This window comes from Nesoenas mayeri, assembly GCF_963082525.1.
Source record: "Nesoenas mayeri genome assembly, chromosome: 3".
Classification (NCBI taxonomy): domain Eukaryota; kingdom Metazoa; phylum Chordata; class Aves; order Columbiformes; family Columbidae; genus Nesoenas; species Nesoenas mayeri.
In genome coordinates this window covers 10809377-10831842 of record NC_137544.1, presented here as the reverse complement: position 1 = coordinate 10831842, position 22466 = coordinate 10809377, and the positions used below count along the sequence as shown (strand labels likewise).

The 22466-nt window shown below is 37.4% G+C and overlaps 1 protein-coding gene across 7 annotated transcripts in view; it reads right to left on the bottom strand.

Moving 5' to 3' along the window:
* Positions 1 to 22466, bottom strand: part of PUM2 (pumilio RNA binding family member 2) — a 73986-nt gene that overhangs the window by 34624 nt on the left and 16896 nt on the right. For all 7 annotated transcript variants that reach the window (XM_080341958.1, XM_080341957.1, XM_080341959.1 and 4 more), the window contains exons 2-7: positions 10033 to 10101; positions 5755 to 5860; positions 5262 to 5449; positions 4453 to 4622; positions 933 to 1203; positions 562 to 655 (exon numbers count right to left, since the gene is read on the bottom strand). In XM_080341958.1, the coding sequence (XP_080198084.1) occupies positions 562 to 655; positions 933 to 1203; positions 4453 to 4622; positions 5262 to 5449; positions 5755 to 5860; positions 10033 to 10083 (880 nt within the window). In that variant the 5' untranslated portion in view covers positions 10084 to 10101. The remainder of the gene's footprint in view (positions 1 to 561; positions 656 to 932; positions 1204 to 4452; positions 4623 to 5261; positions 5450 to 5754; positions 5861 to 10032; positions 10102 to 22466) is intronic.

Below are 22466 nucleotides of genomic sequence, written 5' to 3'. Positions count from 1 at the left end.
ACTATAAAGGGACAGAAAAAAATGCTCCCTAAAGAATAATTCTGTCACAAAGAAAGGTATCCACAAGAATAAAGGACTATCTGTTCAAAAGGTGCCATTAACAAGAATAAATTAATCAACATAAAGTTTTGTTTTCAAAATCCTACTATATAATGGCTTTTAACTGGATTATCAAAAATACTAAACTGCAACAGAATAACAGAATTGCATATTTTTGTTATTATAGTAAATAAAGCTGGCGCGTCAGTACTTGTAGCAGTAAAGTTTTTAACGTTTTCCCCCATAAAATCCAACTACTGTGCTACAAAATCAAAAATAGTTTTTATTTCTTTGTACACAACAGTTCAAAATACGCAAAATTTGCACAACAGAAAACTTTCTCTAGGGACAGGACAATCTTACGCAGTCATTCTGGGTAGTTTTCAGAAGAACCACTAAAATGGGCCAACTGATCAGTATCCATTTGAATTAAAATACTGTGGGTAAAACTAGAAAGGATTCCAACAAAGCAACACACCCACTGCTGCCAGGGATGCCTGCTCTAGTTCACAAAAACCTCACCTATGTGTGGCTGCTGAGCTGCAGCCAGCGCGTATTGCTGCTGCTGGGCTGCTGTTAACTGTTGGACAGTCAGAGCATTAGTCCTCTGGAAAAGCTATTGGAAAAGAAAAAAGAAGATGCATTTCAGCAGTCAGGGCTATGATACACTGGGATGTACTTACAAAAGCTTTTAAAGCAAGCTTCTATCCTAATAAGTTACTAAATTAGAAGATTGTGCATCAGTATTCTTCTAGATTAAATACATGCTTATTTGCCTTTGAGCAAGTCACAGACAAAATTAAATACATTATATGCTTAAATGACTGATTATTGAAGAGGATAATGCACAACTTAAAGGACCAATCTGCCATGTTTTCAAGTCCAGTACTGACCTGCTGCTGAGAATTGTAGTCAAAAAGTCCTACAGTAGCTCCTGAAGAGTCCATTTGTACCTGATTGCCAGGATAGTCAAACTGCAGAGAATCAAGACCAACTTGTTCCATGGCATCTAGATTCTGATTTTCTGGATTTGAAAATTCTTCTACCAGAGGCTTGTGGGTGGCAGGATTGGGCAGCGGACCTAATCCTTCTGTGGTGCTGGGATTGGGGCCCAAGCGTTCAGCTACTTCTGTTGGGGAGGCTTGTCGACTTCCAGGGGTACGACTGTTTAGAAATAATTCAAGATAGACTCTTCAGTCTTAAATAAAGCTGCCCATGGACAGAGCACAGCATTTCTATTTTAAAAGGATCTCTGAACTCAAGACACTTTACAAAAGGAAGTGACAGATCAATTTTAACCAGCATGTATTGATGGCTCAAGATAAAGGACATCTTTCATTTCAAAGCACAATTTTATTTATTTTTTAAACTTCTTCAAATCACTGTGAGAAAAACAAACTAATCTTTGATGCTGTTTTGAGTGAAATGGAGTGTACTGTGGTGCGCTGTAACTTTTGGGATGTCTGTTACATTTTGGGAGCTTCAGGAATTATTAGAAAGTGTATTGATTAGAAATTTTTAAAAAAAAGAAAGTAAAAAGGAAATGGCTAAGTGCATCTCATGTCAAAGGAGAGAAAGAGACAATAAAACTTCAACTGGAAAAGACAAACATACAATATAGCAAGTATCTTTCATATTTCAAAAGCAAACAATACATTTTTTACCTTAAGTAAAATGCACTAATAACCACCTTATTTAGCATTTGACTAAAACATTTCATTTCCTATACAACTCATGTAATAGACTGCACTACACCAGATAATTGGTACAGGAGAAAAAAGCATTCCTAATATAAACTCATCTCAGTTTCCCTAAAAATAAATACAGCCTGCTGTTCCAGAAGAAAAATCTTTAGGATGAAGCAAAACATATGTCTGTGGTATGTGTGGACAGTAAGACAGAAATATGGAGCTGGAAATCGTTTACTGCACCGAACCCCTGGTAGTTGTTTCCAAACATGAAGGGCTGGTGGCAATTGAGACGTAGAAAAGTATCGTGACACATCTCCAGGTGCACTAGTGGTTAAATTCCCATCAGAGGGGATGAAAATTTAGTCAAAGCCATTGACAGCGCACAGACGGCAACTCAACTAACCAGTCAGCAGGTGTTTACTTCAGGGGTAAAAGCCAAATTGTTCTCTCATCTTCACCAGCTGAACTGAGTACAGCCCCACTGACTACAGGGGAATTTCTGTGCACTTACAAACACCTACAGGGAAACACCTGAAGTGAGATGATGCCAAGGGATTCACATCCTAAGCATATTCCCAACCCTATACTTGGTTCAATCTACGGTACCTTAATTGGGAGCGGTAGCCCACCTTGTGTGTCAGGCCATATTATTTAGACCACCAAGTCTAAAGACTACCAAGACTACTAAGTCAACTACTAGGAAGGAGTTGTGTGAGAGAATCTATGATCCTTTAACACTATTATTGTGCTGGCAGAACTCCATAATTATATATTGTTTCTCAGGAAACATACAACTTCTGGTTAAGTTTGCTTTATTTGTGAAAACTGGGCTTAAATACAAAATACCACTTTGCAGCCTTAGTACTACCTGTTCTCCTCCTTTTTCGGGGCTCCAAAGTTGAAGTATCTTATCTGTTCCTCCCTGAAGCACCAGATTAATGCAAAGAAATCTGCCAACACTTATATATTTACTGATACTAACTCTAAAGACTGTACCACTAAACAGTCTTTCAGTGAGATTATTCAACAATACTGTATGAACTACTACTATGGACAAAACATGTCAAAGATAAAGCAGTTACTCTAGGGTTTTTTTTAAGTGTAATAACCAACTTCATGACAATCGTCTATAATATGTTGGCTACCATCTAAGGATCCTAGCTATCAACCATGCCTTGTTCAACACACGAAACCTGAGTTTGAGCCATTTAATATTCCTTATTCTTCCCAAGTGACGTACAGTACCAATAAAGTGAAGAATAAAAGGAAAAAAGGCAGTTATTTCAGTACATATTTTAGTTTAAAAAAAGCTGTAAGTACAATAAAAATACAAAGAGGAGGACAGGACAAAGTTTCTTTGTTAATATTTTATCTAATAGAGGTTGCTCCATATATTAGTGCTGTTCTGTTGCTATAGTTAAAGTTGTGTCAATGCTTCAATTATAAACCTCTGTTCGGAGGGCTTTATGCCACTACTTTATACAGTCCATTTACATTAAATGGCTTTATTTTTTTGAGAGGTTTACTGGCTTTGGATGCTTTTTTGCACTTGAATTTTTTTGGTAATTCCTCTCTTCAAATAACACAAAAGGTAATTTGCAAGCAACTATTTCTAAACTCAAATAGATACTGGTAAAGAAAAGCAGGACAAAATTTATTCTGCGTTTTCTACACATAATATTGAAGGCAAATTTGTTCATTGTGCGTATTGCAGCATGCATCCGAAAGAAGCTAATCTGAGCTCTCTACTACACCTGATATTACATTCTTTTCAATAATACTTCTTGAAATAATTCACTTGAAAAATCCCTCCTTAGCCTTAGGAAAATACATTTTTTAAAGGGTAGGAAATACTTACGTATGGGATTCAAACATCCATTTTAATATACTTGTTCACTTATGAACTAATGAAACCACAACTATTTGGTCACATTCATCACAATAATACAAATTTATGAGCAGCGCTCAAGTTTCCTGATCTTGTTAATTCTTTCTGTATGACAGTTACAAACGCATCACAGTCATTTAAAAACAAAGGTTAGTCCTTTAAAAATACCCAATTAAAAATGCAGATCAGTATTATAAAAAACCAGACTGGCTGTACTATCATATAGGAATTCACCACTCAATAGCTCAAGCTTGGTTCCATTTTTTTTTGTTGTTTTTAACCTAAGAAAACAATCAAGCCATAACACCATTCTATCCTGTGAATAGGTGACATTTAACTACGTGAATAGGGAAATACATTGTTTCGACTTAGTCAAATAAATGGTTTCTATGAAGACTTTTGTGGGGAAATAATTGTGTTAGGCTGTGGTATTCACTAGCAAAATGAGAAGGAAAGTTAAAATTCTGTAGGACTTACTCTCTACAACAACAATCAGATGCAAAAGTTACAGAGTATTAAAAAGAAGCACAGAAAGAAAGGAATTTAGTTTGAAATTCAAAGGGTTAAAGTTGTCATCCCTCTTTAATTCACCACATTTTGAAAGTACCCATTTACTTTGAGTAATTACTATATTAAGATGAATTTGTCTCATGAGAATTGACACACACATTAATGACATCCTAAGAAACATGTGGCACAGCAGGAAAGGGAGGACGTTAGGTAGGAGGAATCAGCCTACGGCTGGGTAATGTTTAAAGCTGACACACAAACCAGAACTGTAATAATGTCCTTAAGAGACATGCTTGTCTTCTTGAGAAACAGTTAAAGGCTTACTTAAAATCTTTGCAATCGGCATCCATTCCATTTGGCAAACCTCTGCCATTTATTTTAGTAACATCCTCATCATCTTGTTTAAGATCTCTGTTTTTGTCCTCCTCAAATGGAGAAGCCTTGCCTTTCTGATCTCCTTTCTCAGGTCCATCTGTTTCAGCATCTCTAGTGCCCTGAGGAAAAAGAATCTGTTTGATTCTGAATATTGAACAGAACACAATAGGAGCACCACAAGGTGACCTAATTCTACACTACAGCGTACGTAAACAATACAAACAGTTTGTTTTCAATGAAATTGCATTTGGTGGGTAACTTGGTCATCAAGTTTAAACCACATCCAATTAATAACTGCCAAAAAGTGAAAAGGAACGCCAAGATTTATAATGGAAGAGCTAACTCAACCTTAACTATAGCGGTGCTGTTAAAGCAGTAACACTTCGAATTAGATAAAGTTTATTTCATACAGTTACAACAGCTAGTACAAAACAAACCCATATGGAAACATAGAACAGGAAGATCTAGAATACAGCCCATCACACATTTTAAATTAAGCTATTTGCAATCTTTTTCCTACCTTTATTTAAAGGTGTTAGGAAAGTACTTTTTTAAAGACAGCTATTTAGCCAAGATTCCCAAACCACTTCCCTCTTCTGCCCCCTCCAACCAAGGCAGACAGACAGATGGAAACTACACACTTCCTTCTAAAGAAAAGAGTTAAAAAAAGGAAAATGGACAAAGTAGAAAATATAACCATACAAGACAGTAAGACCATAGTAGGTAACTATGCAAGCTTAACACACTGCATTACTTACAAAAGCTCCTTTCCTAAACCGGGAATCCAATTTATCAGCTGGAGAGGAACTTAACACATATTCTACCATGCTCACTCCAAGGCCACCACTTTCTGATCGTGGAGACAATACAGCATTTACTTCACTGTTTCCATGAAAACCCTGTCCAGGCTTTCTCTGTACCATAATAGGTTGGGACATAGAATGGTCTGTTAAAAACAAATAAATAAAAAAAATTATTGTACATTTTAAATACCACTTGTAATGTTTTTTTGCATTTCATTACAGTGACTATATTAAACACGAGCAAAACTAAACTAAACAAAAAATTCCAAACCCCAGTTTCAAAAAGTGTTATTGGCACACAACCACCAGTGCAGTATACATTTTCACAATTAAAATTCAATGAAAAATCAAATTTAATAGACAATTATATTTTATCATATTAATTCACTTCGAAATAACATTTAGTAAGCATGACTCATTTTTCAATACATGTACACCAATGACTTACGAGGAGTTCCCCATGCAGTCTCTCTCCACTCATCACCAAGGAATATCCCTTTTTGTCCATCTTTTGCTGAATCATCAGGTTCCCAAAACTTTTTGGCAGGTAAAAGCTGTTCCAAAATAGAAAACCGTTTTATTTAAAGTATTCTTAGAGATGGGCAAGAAACAGTAAGACTATTAAGAAAATATACAAGTACTTCATTTTAGATATCAAAGTCAGCTTTACATAAGGAAGCACACATTGCCAAGAAATAATTATAAACACTTAAAAGTTATGTTCTGTTACTGAAGCTGATGCTGTATAAATTGCTCAGATGACCCCAAGAACACTGAGATTCTGAAGTTATGAAGGAGAGATACAGAATATAAAAGCAGCTCTGAAAATGGCTGATCAAATTAATCCCTGTGTTAAACCAAGTCATTCCTCTCAGAAACCTTATCATGGCCTTCTTTGCATGTTGGCTCAAAAGCTTGGCCTTTAGTTAATACTATCATGATAACCATGAACAGCAGAAGTTCACTGTAAAGTTCTGTTCACTTAGAAATGTATCATGTTCCAAATATCAGAAAGCAACTAACACACAGAGTGGCAAGTCACCTCCTTTAGACCACAGGAATCTACTGCTTAGAAATCTGTGACATTCAAATCTGAAGTTCCACATGTCAACCATCACAATTAGCTGTATGATTTTTGCTCATTACTACTTCTAAAGCAGAAAGTTTCAAGTCAGATCAGGATCTCTTCTCATACTGTGTTCAAGGACAAAAAACTTTGTGTGATGTGACAGAAGCAGCACACTAACATAAATACCTCAAAGTCAGCATTTATTTTACTACTCTCAAATTCCCAACAGATATATTCAACTGCTTGCAGTCTTCACATACACTAGTACACAAAGAATATAGAATATCTAACACAAAACATAACGCATCATCTATACCTCTAAGAGGATAAATTTAAACTGTATCCTACTGAAGATCAAACAGATTTATAGAAAAAAAAAAAAAGTTAAAAAAACTCAACCCATTTATTTAAATATTTGAGAGACTTTCTGTAAAAGTTTTAAGTTTACAATTTTGTGCCTCCCAGAGGGCCAGTGATTTCTATTTATTATTTACTTTTTTTGGACAGATGATGGCTACGACATAGACTATGTTCTTTTTAAAGGGATGTTTTAGCTATCTGACTACCATGTAAATGAGCAGCCCAAGCAGCTGTCAACTATTTCATTATGGAACTCAAAAAAGAGAACTTTTCAGAAAAACAAAACAAGTTTGTTCCTCTATAACAGACAAGAAGAAGAACCCACTTAATTAGGACTCCTGGAAAAAGACTTAATTGAGAAGTCATCACAAATTAATACAAGTAGCTAAAATCACCATGCTTTACCCTTTGATAACGTGTATTTTACTCAATATTTCCTACATCTAATCCAATAAATGAGAGATTTTACAAAGACACATCCAAACCTCATTCAAAATAATGGAAAAGACTGCAATTTTTCTTAGTAATCTCTTCCAACAGTACTCTAAAGTGTCTTTTTCAGTATCAGCACTGATCCCTGTTATGTCTCTGCCAGATGAACAAAGCCCTTTTCTACACATAGATAATAACCAATTATGCTAAAGCTGCCTCTTCACCAGCTCTGGTAAGTAACTCTACAGTCTCAATTACTGGCTCTTGAATGAAGGATTTTTTAATATTTTAAAATTTATTTTTAAGACCAGAGCCTTCTACAATCTCTCTGAATGAGATTTTGACACCAGAAACAGATAGCTTGTCCCCATAAATGAAATCTGTGTGTGCTCTGATCCTGTAAGTTTCTTTAAGAATAAACATTATAAAAAAATATCTAGTTTTCTGTTTGCTAATTAATTTTATGTATATTAGGTCACAATAACGATCCTGAGGCCCACTATGCCTAGAGGAAAGAAACAGCATCTTGTGTCAGTATTTCTTCAGAATATTATCACAGCCTCAAGGGTCATGATAGCTTTTGGGAGCTGGAGCCAGAAGCACAACTTGTGTTTAAACAATCTAGCAGCTAAAAGATGACATTTAGAAAAAGATGCCTGCAATATGGCAGATCTCTTGCTAATAAAACTTCAGTCTTTTTCTTTACAGAGTAAATTAACGAAGAACTGCAAGACAGAAACAGCTCAAGGAACTCGTACATCTGGCTCACATTACACTGTCCTGTTCCCAATAGTGACTGATTCCAGGTCCCACCTGAATGGAGCTCAGCTCAGAGGCATTTCCCATTTCTACTATTTCCAGTGCACGATGGTACAATGAAAACACACTTCACACTCTACTCCTTTACATTAGTGCATGGAAGAGCAACTTGCTCAGGATGCACAGACAGCCTTGATTTTAGCAATGAACAGACTCCTAATGTCAACTACTGATTCCCAGTCACACACACAAAAAAAAGACAAAGAAGGATTAGAATTATGAATAAGAAAAGTTTCAGAGAAAAATCTATCCAGACAGAGAAAAGGAGGAAGAGAACAACTTCCCAATAGCTAGATCACCTGACATGAACTCCCCTTCACACCTTTCAAAGTAGACAGAGGACAGCAAGTTAAGAACGTACAATTACCAATTCTAGCTTACAAGGGTATTTATAAGGACATTTTCTTTAATATTTTGGAATGTTATAATCACAAAGAAGTTTAAAACAGCCACGGAATCTATCCCAGAACTACTTAATTGTCGTACAATACATTAAGAAAATTACTGAGTAAGTCTACCTAGCTATGTGAACGTGTATTACCCTCAAGATACCTGGAAGACACTGTTGAAATGAAACACATAACCTAATAAGTGCAGGGTCACAATATAGTATCAACTTCTGATGTTATTTACTGTACGAGAACACTGGCTTTCACAGATGCACAGAATACCATGAAAGCAAACAAAATACTCTCCATAATTATGATCTCCCTCAATCTGAGATAACATAAAGCGACGATCTGTATGAGCAGTCATATATACCTCAATTTAATTGCCAGGATTCATGTCATCCTTTACTTTCACTGCTTTCAGTCTCTCAGAGCACTTTGTGGGTGACAAAAGAGCAAACATCAGTATGAACTTTACCCACCTGCTCTATCACATATATCCTACTAACAGCTTTACCTTTCAAGAAGAGTTTTAAAAGCCAGGAGGGAAGGGGGAAGCAAGAATATCCAATGTGGCTATTCAGCTTTCTAAAGAACAGAGCTTCATCTATTTCTGCTTTTTCAAATGTGAGATGGTTCCAGAAAGCCAACATGGAACCCTGGATGAAGCAAAAATTGCTGAAAAGCAAACTGATTGGTTAAATGCTTCATTAAAGTAAAAAAAGCAAGAAAGAAGAGCCATGTGCCAGCCCAGAAGTGTTCAGCAACTAGAATATGGAATTTGTTTTTCATCAATAAGTTATGGTTTCTGTAGAGATCACAGTCCTATCATCATTTTAAGAAAGTTAAGCTGAAATATTGTCACTTGTTTAATTATGAACTGAATTAAGTAAATATCCAGCAAGACAAAAGGATCGGTATTAGAAATCATAGTTCAATATGATTTTATTTCATTACTATGTCCTGACAGGACAAGTAAGTCCAACGCACGCTGATCTCTTTCTAAACAGTTCAGGGAATTGCTTTGAAAGAGCTACGCCATCCTCCAAGATCTCAAATTACCCTCCACCCCCAAAGTACACTGACTTAAAAACCCCAAACAAACCACACCAATCAAAGAAGTCCTTTTCTCTAGCTAAAATACATAATAGCACTCTTAAGTCTGGTTAAAATCTTCTTTTAAGTAGTAATTACCAGTTAAAAAAAAAATAGTACATCACTACACATTTCTGCTAGGTAGAGTAGGTAGAGTATGCCATTTTCACTTTTTCTGGAGCCAAACCTTTTTCAGATCCTCGTCTCCTTGGCTTCTCAGAGGTAGTGAACGATTGCTTCCCCAGCTTAGATACAGGGACACTGCAAACAGGCCTCATTTCACAGAACTGCATGAACTTTCAAATACATTTTCCTGTCACTTCCCCAAGTGTATCAATCACCTACTAAGACATAGTAACAGGGTAGATCCAGTCAACAACCATCCCAGTGTTCTTGGAAAGCACTTAGTTTAACTTCGCCTTAGAACAGAACTCTTCAGTTGCCTGAAAAATCAATTTGGTCTTAACAGAAGTTCTTTGCTTCATGTAATATTGTTTAAGACTTCTTAAATTTTACCAACATTTCCAAACCACCAACTGGATTTTCAGCTCTCGATAATTACCTCTCCCATTCCCCGAGATTCTAGGGCAAGAGCTTGAAACTCATGATTCATCTCATCCACAGATCGAACCTGAAGGGGGAAAAAACAGAAGAGTGATCCATTAGTCAAATGTATTTTCAGAAGTTGAGTTTGTACAACTCCACAAGATTTCTAACAATCTGAGAGAATTGACTATTTTACCATAAGCCACTGCCCATGCTGAAGTCAGGTACTTTAGTTTCAATTACAATCAAATGGTAAATTACGTACTTCTGTCTCAAAAGGTGGTTTTGCTCTAACAGTATCTCTAAACGAAATTTGTAACTAACGGTTGCTAAACTGTATTTACCAGGAACGCTATCCAAATCACTGTTAGTTAAAAAACAACTAAACTTGAAAGATATATAATTTTGCTTGTTTGTTTTGGGGTTTGCTGAAACTCTAAATAAACTGCAGTACATTGAACATGGATTGTGCTCACTGTACCCCCTCTAACAAACGTGAAATTTAAGTTAATGTTATCTATTGCTATCAGCAGCAATAGAAAGAATAATACAGCCCTTTTACTGTGGCAAAGTGGGTCTCCTTGTGGTTCCCCCTCAAAAAGAGCAGCCCACAAAACCCTGTCCTATAGCATGAACACGTTTAACAGATCAGTTTACAGAATGGGGAAAATACAGGCAGCATTAATCCCTTTCGAAGATCTGCTTTCTTCAGTGTTAGCTCTATCACTAAAAGCCATCCAGAATAGTGAAAACCCAGCAAGATCTACTACATATACAGCCAAGCTCCCTACCCGAAGGAGAAACATTGGTTGGGATCATCTGTACTACCAGGAAGTTTAGTTTTCTCTAATTCAATGCCAACATTCATGTAATTCATATGTTCCAGAAATGAACATTTTTAAGATGTACTTTTTTACCTCAAATTCAAAATGCTCAAAAATATTTTTCTCTATTTTTATTCATTCCATGTCATCTGGAATAATGTATAAATAAAAGAGACGTAGGAAACATACTGCTCAACATTTACAATCTTTTCCTGGTTTTGGTTGATTACTTTTTTCTTTTTTCCACCTTACTCTAAATAACTCTGGAGACTCCTCTTTATCCATTTACCACCTACCTGCTTTTGGAATTAGTTGCTATCTAATCTTCCGTTTTCAAGAACTGAATGCTAATAAGCCTTTCCAACTGAGAGAAGCTGGCAACAGTTCCAGACTTCTGATACACATCAGATCATTCCACAGGGCCCCCAAATTACACACAAAGGGATACTACACACCAAATGAGTCTTAAGGTATAACAATTCCTCACACACTGCTGTTAAATAGATAGAACGGCTTACGCATATCCACAACATCTCCTTTGACATAGCAATACCCTTCCACAGAAGCTGGGTACAACATTCCAGCTAGTATTAGTCCATTTTTCACCACAGCATTAGGAAAGAGATTTTAACATGGAGCAAATGTTAAGTTATATTTTTGGCAGTCTCTCTCTTCCTAAAATTTACACTCTCTCTCCATCTGAAATTTACAAAATAATTTAATCTAGAGGCCTACACAACCTTTAGTCTGTCAAATCTCCTAAGACCAGTTACCTCATTTCTACCATTTCACTATTACTTCACACTATATACACAAGGCAATCTTCAATCAGCAATGCTGCAATGTTCAAGCAATAAACTGAGTTCCTCAGAGAGCTGAGCACAGAATCATAGAATGTCCTGAGTTGGAAGGACCCACAAGGATCATCAGGTCCAACTCCTGTCGCTGCATAGGACAACCCCACAGTTCACACCATGTGTCTGAGAGCACTGTCCAGTCTCTTCTTGAACACTGTCAGGTTTGGGGCTGTGACACCTCCCTGGGGAGCCTGTTCCAGTGCTCCAGCACGCTCTTGGTGAAAAACCTTTTCCTCATTTCCAACCTAAACCTCCACTGGCACATCTTCCTGCCATTCCCTCAGGTTCTATCATTGGTCACTAAAACAAAGACTTTGGCTCCTGCCCTTCCTCCTCCCCTTGTGAGAAGGCTGCAGACTGTTATAAGGTTTCCTCTTTGTCTCCTCTTCTCCAGGCTGAGCAAATCAAGTGACTTTAGCCACTCCTCAGACGGCTTCCCCTCCAAACCCTTTGCCAACTTCGTGTCCCTCTTCTGGACAGTCTCCAGTAGCTTTTTATCTTTTTTATCCTGTGGCACCCAGCCCTGCACACAATGCTCCAGGTGAGGCCGCACCAGTGCGGAGCAGAGCGGGACAATCCCCTCCCTGCCCAGCTGGCGATGCTGTGCTGGATGCACCCAGGACACGGTTGCCCTCTTGGCTGCCAGGGACACTGTTGGCTCATGTTCAACTTGCCATCGACCTGAACCCCCAGATCATCCAGCCAGCTACTGACAAACAGGACACTCCTTCCATCCTCCCAATAACTTTTACCACTCCCTTTGCAATGGGCTTGGTCTTCATCATCAAGTAGAAGTTTTTTCCCTTCTTTTTTTCCATGCATGAGGTTTTCAGCAGACCAGCCAGCTGAACTGGCTCAACCACCACAGCCACAAGACCACTAGAAAAGGAGACAACACAGGGAAAGCAACAAGAAGCAGCTGATCAGGAGCAAGGTGGGGCAGGAGCACCTGCTCAGTGGCATGAGATGATAAACCGGTATCACGAAACAGTGTCCTGACATAACTCAGGACAAAATTCACAAGGCAGACTGTTGACTGCATAGAGAATTACCATAAGAAACACTGCTTAAAATAATATCAATTTCTGGAATCCAGGCACCCAGATCCAGGGACAAGCACTCTTCCCAACAACCCTGAAGCCTGCTTGAAACAAGCTTCTTAGCATTTTCTTGCAAAAAGCAAAGATCAGCCCTTTCTTTGAAGAAAAGAGTTGAAGAAAAATAATAACAAAAAATATAATATGAAAGAGAAATACAGGACTTCATTTTATAAAACAAAAAGTGGTTAAAGCAGCTGATCAGAAAGAAAACCACTTTTTCTGCATTAAGAAATTCTGAATCTCATCCCTCCCCTCCAAGGTGAATTCCTTAACCACCTGATGAAGAAAAGGAGGACACATTTTGCAGTTCAAGCTGTGGTACCAGGACAGAAATTGAACACAGAACACCTGTAATTACAGTATTGTGACTGGAAAGGGAAGATGATGTTTACATTGCAAATGTTTCAACTTTTTTTTCTTTTGCTGAATGACTTTAAGGCAAAACGCCTTTCTAGTCATTTTTCTGCAAGGTGTCTTGTCTGCAGCATTTACCTGATATATGATATATGCTTATAGCAGAGATGTAGCATTATTAACAAGTTAAAGTAATTTAAGAACACAAAACCAGCTTTATTTTAAAACACAATACATAGCAATTCTGCCAGCCCTCCATCAAGCTAAACACTGTCTTGTAAAGTCCCATCAAACACTTGACTAGATGTATTTTGCTGAACATGTCCTTATTTTGGTTTAGAATAGTGCAGCCAGGCAACAGAGGTTGTTAAGCAGCTGAATAGGCAACTACTAGTACCACAACCAAACTGTTCTGTACACAAGTTAGTTACAAAATACTAAATATTTTGTGGAACATTTTGAGAAAACAAGGCATTTGTTTGATTAAAGCTGCCTTTGGCTAGATGCACCTTCTCATACCTCTTTGAAGCACCAAGGAATCAAAGGTTCACTTACCACCAAACTGGTTAATAAAAGTTATTGCTCCCGAGTAATTCAAAATCTACAGGCATGTGCATTTTGGAAAGAATTAACATTTTCTGAGGACCATACAGAACAGTAATGCAGACTTAAATAAATACTCAAATATGTCCAAGCTCCTTAAGCAGTCCAAATAAACAAGTTAGGCATTTCTGACAAAACACACAACCAATTTTAAGTTGCAACCCATTTCTATGGTTATAGTTTCAAAAGCATAACATCTTCCCCCAGTAAGTATTTAACAATTTTCATTGCATTAAAATAGTGTTCTAAAACCAACTCAAACTTTTTACAGGCAAGTGAATAATTCTTCAGTCCCTGTATTTTAGGCTACTTAACTCATATTCTCAGATTGAGTTATACTTTTGCACTATATGACCCTTAATACAAAACAAATTTGGTTTGTTAACTTAGTTGGCCTGACAGATTTCAAGGTAGGGCTTCTGCAGCATTTAGCAAGGGGGGAAAATAAATACTCAGCAAAAGTACTGTCCCATTTGCTGAAAAAGCTGAATCACAAAGGGACAAGATGATCACAAGAGCTGACACTTTTATATACAACACTGACCAAATCTTTTGCTTGCTTTCTTTTCAATAGGAGTTTCAGTAATCTGGAAGCATACAAACAGGAAAAAAGAATTTCCTAGGTTTTTATCAACAGCATATATATATATTAAAATATACATAAAATTATGTTTGATAGCATCTCACAAGTCACTGCCAAGTTTGTAAACTACATATCTACTTGCATAGCCTTCTGTCAACAGACCGTACAGAGCAAGAATAACAGGACAGCACCTCCCACGAAGAAAAACAGAGGAAAAAGAAGCAAATCGTGCCACCTCTTTCAGAGATCCATGATGGCTCATCAGCCTAAGAAGATTCAGGAACCCTGGGTTCTCCTCCTAGCTATGCAATGAAACGTGCTCCAAGAAACAGGTAATCGCACTTGTTCTCCCTCAACACAAACTCTACCATCACATAAGAAGCTTATCTCTCCCTCACACAGGCTGTGTCCGTCTGCCCACCCAACCAGCTCTGCCCCTAGACTGGCAGAACTGCCAGTACTGGTTTTTCTAAACCACTCTCAGGTGTCCTCAAGCTCTGGATTTTGATCTCTATAGTCAAATACTGGCAGAATCACCAGCCCCACATAAATTAGTAATAATGTGTCTGTACTGCAACCAGATTTTATAGCTATTTATAACAGTTACATCACTTGCTCCATTAGAAGAGCTCAAGTGATATATTCCAACATAAGTAGGGCATATAGTTTATACTAAATAACTTAGCAGGTTTCTCAAAGTCTCTTAATCTTCTAAGAAATTATCTACTCAGAAGAATTTCTGAGAAATGTACAGAAGAGGAAGTCAGGGTGATAGATGTTGCAGAAATTTGTAAAATAAAAGTCTGAGAAGAGGCAATTGATAAAATGTTTATATATGGTTTTACAACATCGAAGAAAAATCCCATAAAAACGAGTTCTTGTTAACAGGAAATTATTTTAAAAAATAATTAAAACCATTTATTAAATTTTATCATGCATTTTTTAGATTATTATTTAAATAAGCTATGAGAAAAGGTAACTCTTCCAAAAAAGGGCTGAATGGGCCCTGACTGAAGAACTATCTTTCACACAAGAAAATGTACAAGTTTAATCTTCAACGTCAAATAGTTTAGGTGTAATCCCATCTAATTTGGTGAGACTCCTAACCTTTTCCCTACTGCACTCTAAGACATGCATATACTATCCTGCATTTCTCACTGCAATGCTCCTGCAGAAATATACCACAAACAAAAAAGCAAGACACGAAGTATATTCAGAAGTTCGAAAACAAAGTTGTGAAACGAAACTTGAATAGCAGATCTTGTCTTAACATGCTCATTATTTAATTGGTGCTTGTTACTTTAATATATGTACATAACAAATCCCTTCTTTTAAAAATCTACACTTTTCTTGTTAAGCTCACCAGCTTGCATCGCCTTCCTATAACAGAGCAATAAGTGCTACCAGTAACATCACAGAAGTTTAGAGGAATTCACAAGACCAATTTCTAACCATTACTGTTCCATTCTACACTGAAAGCAATAACACTATACAGCTGCTTCTATAAGAAAACATGATATTAATTTGCCGCATTGGTATTTTGAGACATCAGCCCTCACTCCTTCATTAGCTCTTACTAAAAAATTGTATTTAGTAAGTTAAAAAACTTAAAAATTGAGAGATCTCTAGGCAATATGTTATTAAAAAAACCCAAAGGCTTAAAACTTTGCCTTTTCTGAAGACGAAAACTCTGTATAAACCCAAATTTTATCTACACACCAGCAGGAACTAGGGACAATTTATCTCAATATGTATTATAAAGATTAATGAAACATACAACTTTCATTCTAATTGAGGGTCAACAAGCTTGTCTTAAATGTGTTAACAAGAACCAGAAGAATTAGAATGTACAGGCCCAGAATCAAGTGAATATTTCCATGAATTTACTTTCTACATTGCAATCAAGGCCTCTTTTTGCTGATGGGTTTTCTTTAGGTACTTAAATTATTTTCTATTTTATTGCTTTTCTATTTGCTACCAGAGAATCCAAAACTGAGCATCTCTCACCCTTCAGCCCAAAAAGTTTAAGAAAAGCTTCACATTTGTTTCAAAAATTGTGTCTTTTTTTAATATCACCTTAAAAATAATGTGATTTTAAGGAATCCCATGGAACATAACTGAATCATAAGCAATATAATTTATAGCAAGAAAAAGATTTTGTACATACGTATATGCACACCCACACACACGCCTTCCCCCCATTAAAAGTCAGGCTGGGGAAATGACAAAAGTCACTCTGATGATTTCCAGGAAGCAGTTTTATTTTGTGCTATTGTAGCACTGATACCAGAAAAGTTACTCCCACTCCCAGCAATTCTGGATATATAGCAATCCCCTTCTTCAGAGCATTTATTTTCACTTTCTTTCCTCCTGAATATGGCCACAATGTTTCCCATAACATTATTATTTTTTCAAGGATATAGTTTTCAAGAACACTAGATGCAAAAACTGAAGTTCCATCAGTAATTCTCCTGCTTAGAAGTTTCTACAATCATGACTTACCCTCCCTCACAGTCCAGCATCCTTTGAATAAGCTCTGTTGTTGCTTAGGTTGGTCATGGGGTTTTTTGGGTTTATTCCTTTTTTCTACTCCAACAGGCAAGAGGAAACCAGGGAACACCAACACAGTCTGATGTTCTTAACGTGGGTGTTAAAACCAGAGATGAAGAAATGGAGCTACCTAGTCTTTAGCAATGAATTGAATTGTGGGTAGTACAAAGAAGAAATTCAGCATTTTTAGACTGCTCGCTCCCCTAAGAATAACCAGTTGTTCTAAAGAAAGCTGCTGATAAAATACACAACTTCTTTGTATCACCAGCATAAAATGCCAGTGAAAAACCCAGAAGTTTCAAATATATGCCAGTCTGCTTGAAAATCTACCTTGATTCTTTGAGCCTTTAAACTCTGAGTAACCACCAAGACAGCCAGAGAACACTAAGGAAGGCACCTTCTAACACATTTTAAAAGAATTACTATAGGAGGCATATGTGTTTTCTACTTTATCTGTCTAAAGCAGGGGAAAGGACACTTAATGAAATTGCTGTTATCAGTTTTTTCAGCTGTTTTCTAAGGATGTTGTCTTTGGACAAGATGTGTATTTAAACTAACCATAGATTTCTACAGTTGCCCAAAAACTGAAAAAAACAGCTAAGTGTAAAAAAAAAAAAAAACCTAGAGAGACTACTTCTAATTCAATAAGCCTCACTTCTACTTCAGTAAGAGCAGAAGCTTAGCTTGGACATTAATATCTCATTAAATGTTGGCCAACATAGCTGCCCTTCAAAAGAAGTAAAAGAAGTCTAAAATAACAACTAAGACTTTATATTGATGACAATTAAGCTACTGGAAATAAAGCAGCCTATTTACAATTCAAAACAAAGTAATACATGCTTGTAGCAAAAATTATTTCAAAGACTGGCATTAATAAATCTGTGTTATAACATATTTAAAGCCAAATTTTTCCACTTTTCCACTTAAGACGACAAAAATATAAGAGCACTTACATGTGAAAGCCGCTATCAGCACGTAAAGAGCTGAACTTAAGGTAGGTAGAGGCAGTAACTGTGGACAAAAAAACTCCACCACGTTTGAATTACCATCTAATAAAATATAAAGAGGTGATATTACAAGCAAAATTTCTGACTAGGTGTTTAAATTCCAGGTTATTTGTTCTCATCCAAAATAACGTATTCCCTCAAACCACTTATCCAAATATGTGCTGCCCCCCTCTTTCCTTTCACACATTTAACCACCGCTTTGCTCCCTGTGAATTCCAACGTCCATTGTCTTCACTAAAAGCTTTCACACAATTCTTCCATTACCTTCACAAAGATACAAGGGCCTTTACCACCCTGACTTTCATGCGAACTGTATCAAACCAAAGTAGCTCAGGAAAATAAATGTAGCTCCTCCATGTAATAAAGCAGCATCATACACTTTCGTAAGCCCCAATTTTAATCACATGAAAAAAGAAGGCAAACTACATTATAAACCTGCAGATAAGAACTTCGATTAGGCAAAATAAAAAACACTGACCCAAACTTAAAATATTTTGATTTTCCTGGCACCATGAATAATAGAAGCGAATAAGAAAATACAAAGAAATATACTGCAAATGCAAAATGTCTGAATGACCATGTGCAACCATTTTCGCGCAACCTTATGGCTCCCACCACCTTATCCTGGATGTCTATGCAAAACTCTCCTAGAATGCCTAAAACAAGTTTTACAGAATCACAGAATGTCAGGGATTGGAAGGGACCTCAAAGATCATCTAGTCCAATTCCCCTGCTGGAGCGGGAACACCTAGATGAGGTTACACAGGAAGGTGTCCAGGTGGGTTTTGAATGTCTCCAGAGTAGGAGACTCCACAACCTCCCTGAGCAGCCTGTTCCAGTGTTCTTCACTGAGAAGAAGTTTCTTCTCAAATTTAAGTGGAACCCATTTTGAACCCAGTTTGAACCCATTACCCCTTGTCCTACCATTGGTAGTCACCAAGAAGAGCCTGGCTCTATCCTCATGACACTCACCCGTTATATATTCATAAACATTAATACGGTCACCCCTCAGTCTCCTCCAAGCTGAAGAGCCCCAGCTCCCTCAGCCTTTCCTCATAAGGGAGATGCTTCACTCCCTTCATCATCTTTGTTGCCCTGCGCTGGACTCTCTCCAGCAGTTCCTTGTCCTTCTGGAACTGAGGGGCCCAGAACTGGACACAATATTCCAGGTGTGGTCTCACCAGGGCAGAGTAGAGGGGAAGGAGAACGTCTCTCAACCTACTAACCATCCCCCTTCTAATACACCCCAGGATGCCATTGGCCTTCCTGGCCACAAGGGCAGTTTTAGCTTTGGGACAAAATCCCACAACCACATCATAACTGTGTGTGGACTGAGGCCTCACTCAATCCCACCTAGAACATGGAGCACATGGGAATAAAATGCAAAGAAACTCCAACTGGCTCTCTCAGCAGCCAGCTCGGGTCTCTGCTTCCCTTTCTGCTGGGCTCCAGGGCACACGAATCCACAACAGCAGCTTCCAGCCCCCATCACCTCCAGAAGAAGTGCTGCTAATCAGATTCCTGCTACTGTCAGTAACTCCTCACACAGAGCTATTGCTGCACAGGTATGCAGGATAATTTGTCTGTATTTAAATCGAAGATAATGCACAGCTGACCACATGCCATTTGTTCTACAGTAGTGTCAAATCAGAGTCTCCCTATGCTAATTACCGAATAAGTACTAAAGTAAGGAGGACTCTGCTTCAAAGAGCTCTCAATCTAAGCATCAGACCGATTACAAATACCTATACAAGGAGAAACTGAATTGGTAAAGTTAAGATTTAAGTAGTTGTTCACAGTAAGACACTTAACAATGCATGAGTGTCAGGTATTTGGAGACATCGAGGCAGATGAAAATGCAAGGACATACCCAGGAAGTTTGTCAGCAAGGGTGAAAATTTAAAGACTAACTCAAGAACTATGTCAGCACAAAAAAGCTGAAGAAAGCACAAGTGTGCTTGTGAATATACTTAACAAAGACACAACTAATATTACAATCCACAAAGTGGGGGAGCAGTTCACAGCTTGATGGCATAAGAGACAATAAGCAGTGGGTGGGAATTGGTCAAGTATCTCAAGAACTGAAACTATCAGCTACACACTGAAATGTTGGTAAAAAGGTCAGAAACTACAGAGATGCATCAAAATGGCACAGTGATTAAGAAAACAAGTCTCTGAAGATCAGATGTGACATGGAATGGTTTGTTTGCACCAGTCAGGTGACTGCAATTACTCTCCTTATCCTGATGACAGTTAACATTGACATGTCTATTCCATGTGCTCGAAACTACTAAAAATACAAATCTGCAAAATTCAGTGCTGTGATTTTCTTCTCTCTAGCTAGGGAAGTGATTTGAAGTATATCATAGACAAGTTCTCAATGCTTTTCTTTCAATTGAATTACATGTAAACATTTTGCAGTATGTAACAAATACTCCTTTTTAGCTTTGTCAAGTCAAATAAAAGGGAAAGACATGTTACCTCTTTCCAGCTACATCTGCTGCCAGAACTGTGAGAGTCACAAGCAAGTAACAAGGTGATGTCTCACGTATGCAGGTTGAAAGACATTTAGACTTTTTTAAACACACAAAAAGCTACCACCTTAAAATTCACCTGAAAAACTTACGACACTGGCTCCAAACTATACAGCACTAGTACGATGGAAAAAATCCCACCAAGAACATATTAAACGAGGTTGTTTTAACAGGGCATACAACATCTTCCAAGACACAAATCAAACACCCTCCACCCAGCTCTCCCCTAAACACAATGGAAAAATCATTCCAGTCTAAAGATTTCTTTTCCTAGTTTGTGAGGTTTGAAAACTTTGACTGATTTGCAAGTTTGAGATGCTGCTTAAATCATGTATTTGATATTCAGAATCTGGGTTCCTAGTTAAGTGGAGCTAAATGCTACTGTAATTCATTAAAGAAAAAGGCAAAATCAAAAACTGAAACCACTGCAAACTCAAACACAGAAAGAACACTTACGAGCCATCCATCAGCTAAGGTAAAACTTGAGCTTTTACTACGACAGACTAAAAATAAAAGCCGAGAATTTATGTGTTGCATAGTTGCTTAGCACTTGAAAAAGTCTTAAAGTATCTGTTTATGAAAGGTATTTTGAAAGCACTTTAAAATACCTATATTTCGCAGTTATACTTTATTTTTAACCTCAAGTAAAAGTTGGAAACAAAGTCAGGAATCAAAAATATGGACTGCAAGCTCACTTAAATTTCTAGGGACAGTTTTAAGTAGAATCTATAAAAGGAAAAACTAATGATTCAGGAAATGCGACTCCCACTCTAAAGTCAGAAAACAGATTATGTTGTTCCCAACCTGAATGATAAGATTATGTTCATTGTTCCAAGGGATGGCTACACAACTGTGAGATCTCTTACGGGAAAATTATTTCCCAATTTCCACTATACAAACATATTAGAATATCTTATTTGAACAACAAAGAAAACAATCTTATTGTTTAAAATCAAGGCAAATTTTTCACTAGAAACTGTTAATTTCATCCTGGAGACAACAGTTTTAAACATTTGCACATTTTATTAGTTTAACAACATCCACACATTTTCTCATAGCTATATAATTCTAATGGATCCCCATGGAAGTAGTGCTGAATACTTGCAAAAACTAATATATAGAGCTTCTCCTCCATACTTCAGAAGTGCTAAAAAACTCTCAAACTCAGTAACTCTTTCCTTTGTTTTCTCCAACCACCAAAAAAAGACTTTTCTTAGTTTCAGCAGCTATTCAGAGAACTTCCCCACAAGTTTGTAAATTCTAACACAAATGACTTATAACAACTGCAGCTCAAGTGAAGCTTTGTGCAAAACCACAATTTATGTTTTCCTGTTTATAACACCACTATCCTTCAGATGCTTAGAAAAGGCTGCTAGAACCAGAGCACTTCTCTGGAATTCTTTTGCTTATCGACTTTTGCTTCTTCAGACCTGATACAAAGGCTCTGGCAGACCTGGCTGCAGGACTCTGTATGTTTTCACCATCAGTTCCTACCCTTTTCCCTCTGCCGGAGGCAGAAAGAGGAGAAGCAGCAAACATCACACTAAAATGAATAACCTGATGTAGTATTTAGCTTAAACTGCTGAAGTGCTTAAGTACCTTTGCCAGAAGGGAGGGAAGTAGATTAGGCATTCAGGGGAAAAGACGGCACAAATAGCTTTGGCAATGTCACACTGCTGTAGATCTTCAGCACATGGGAAGAACATTTGCTAATTCTCTGACATCCAAGAAAATACAGCCTGAACTTCAGCAAAACCTCATCTCCGTAACTCCAAATACTATGGACTGACCACTGATCACTAAGGCTTTGTATCCTACACAGTTCTTCGTTACAGAAGTGATGGGAATCAATGACAGATCACTAACCTATCTGTAGTCCCATGGGATAACAAAAGGATGATGCTGCAGTGGACATTGTGGTCTTCAGACACTGCTACCAAAGAGCCTGATGTGCTTTTTCGGTCTTGAGGGAAAGAAAAAAATGTCAAAAACCCAAGCGAGATAGTTTTTTTACTTAGTTCATCATTACTGGAAAGAA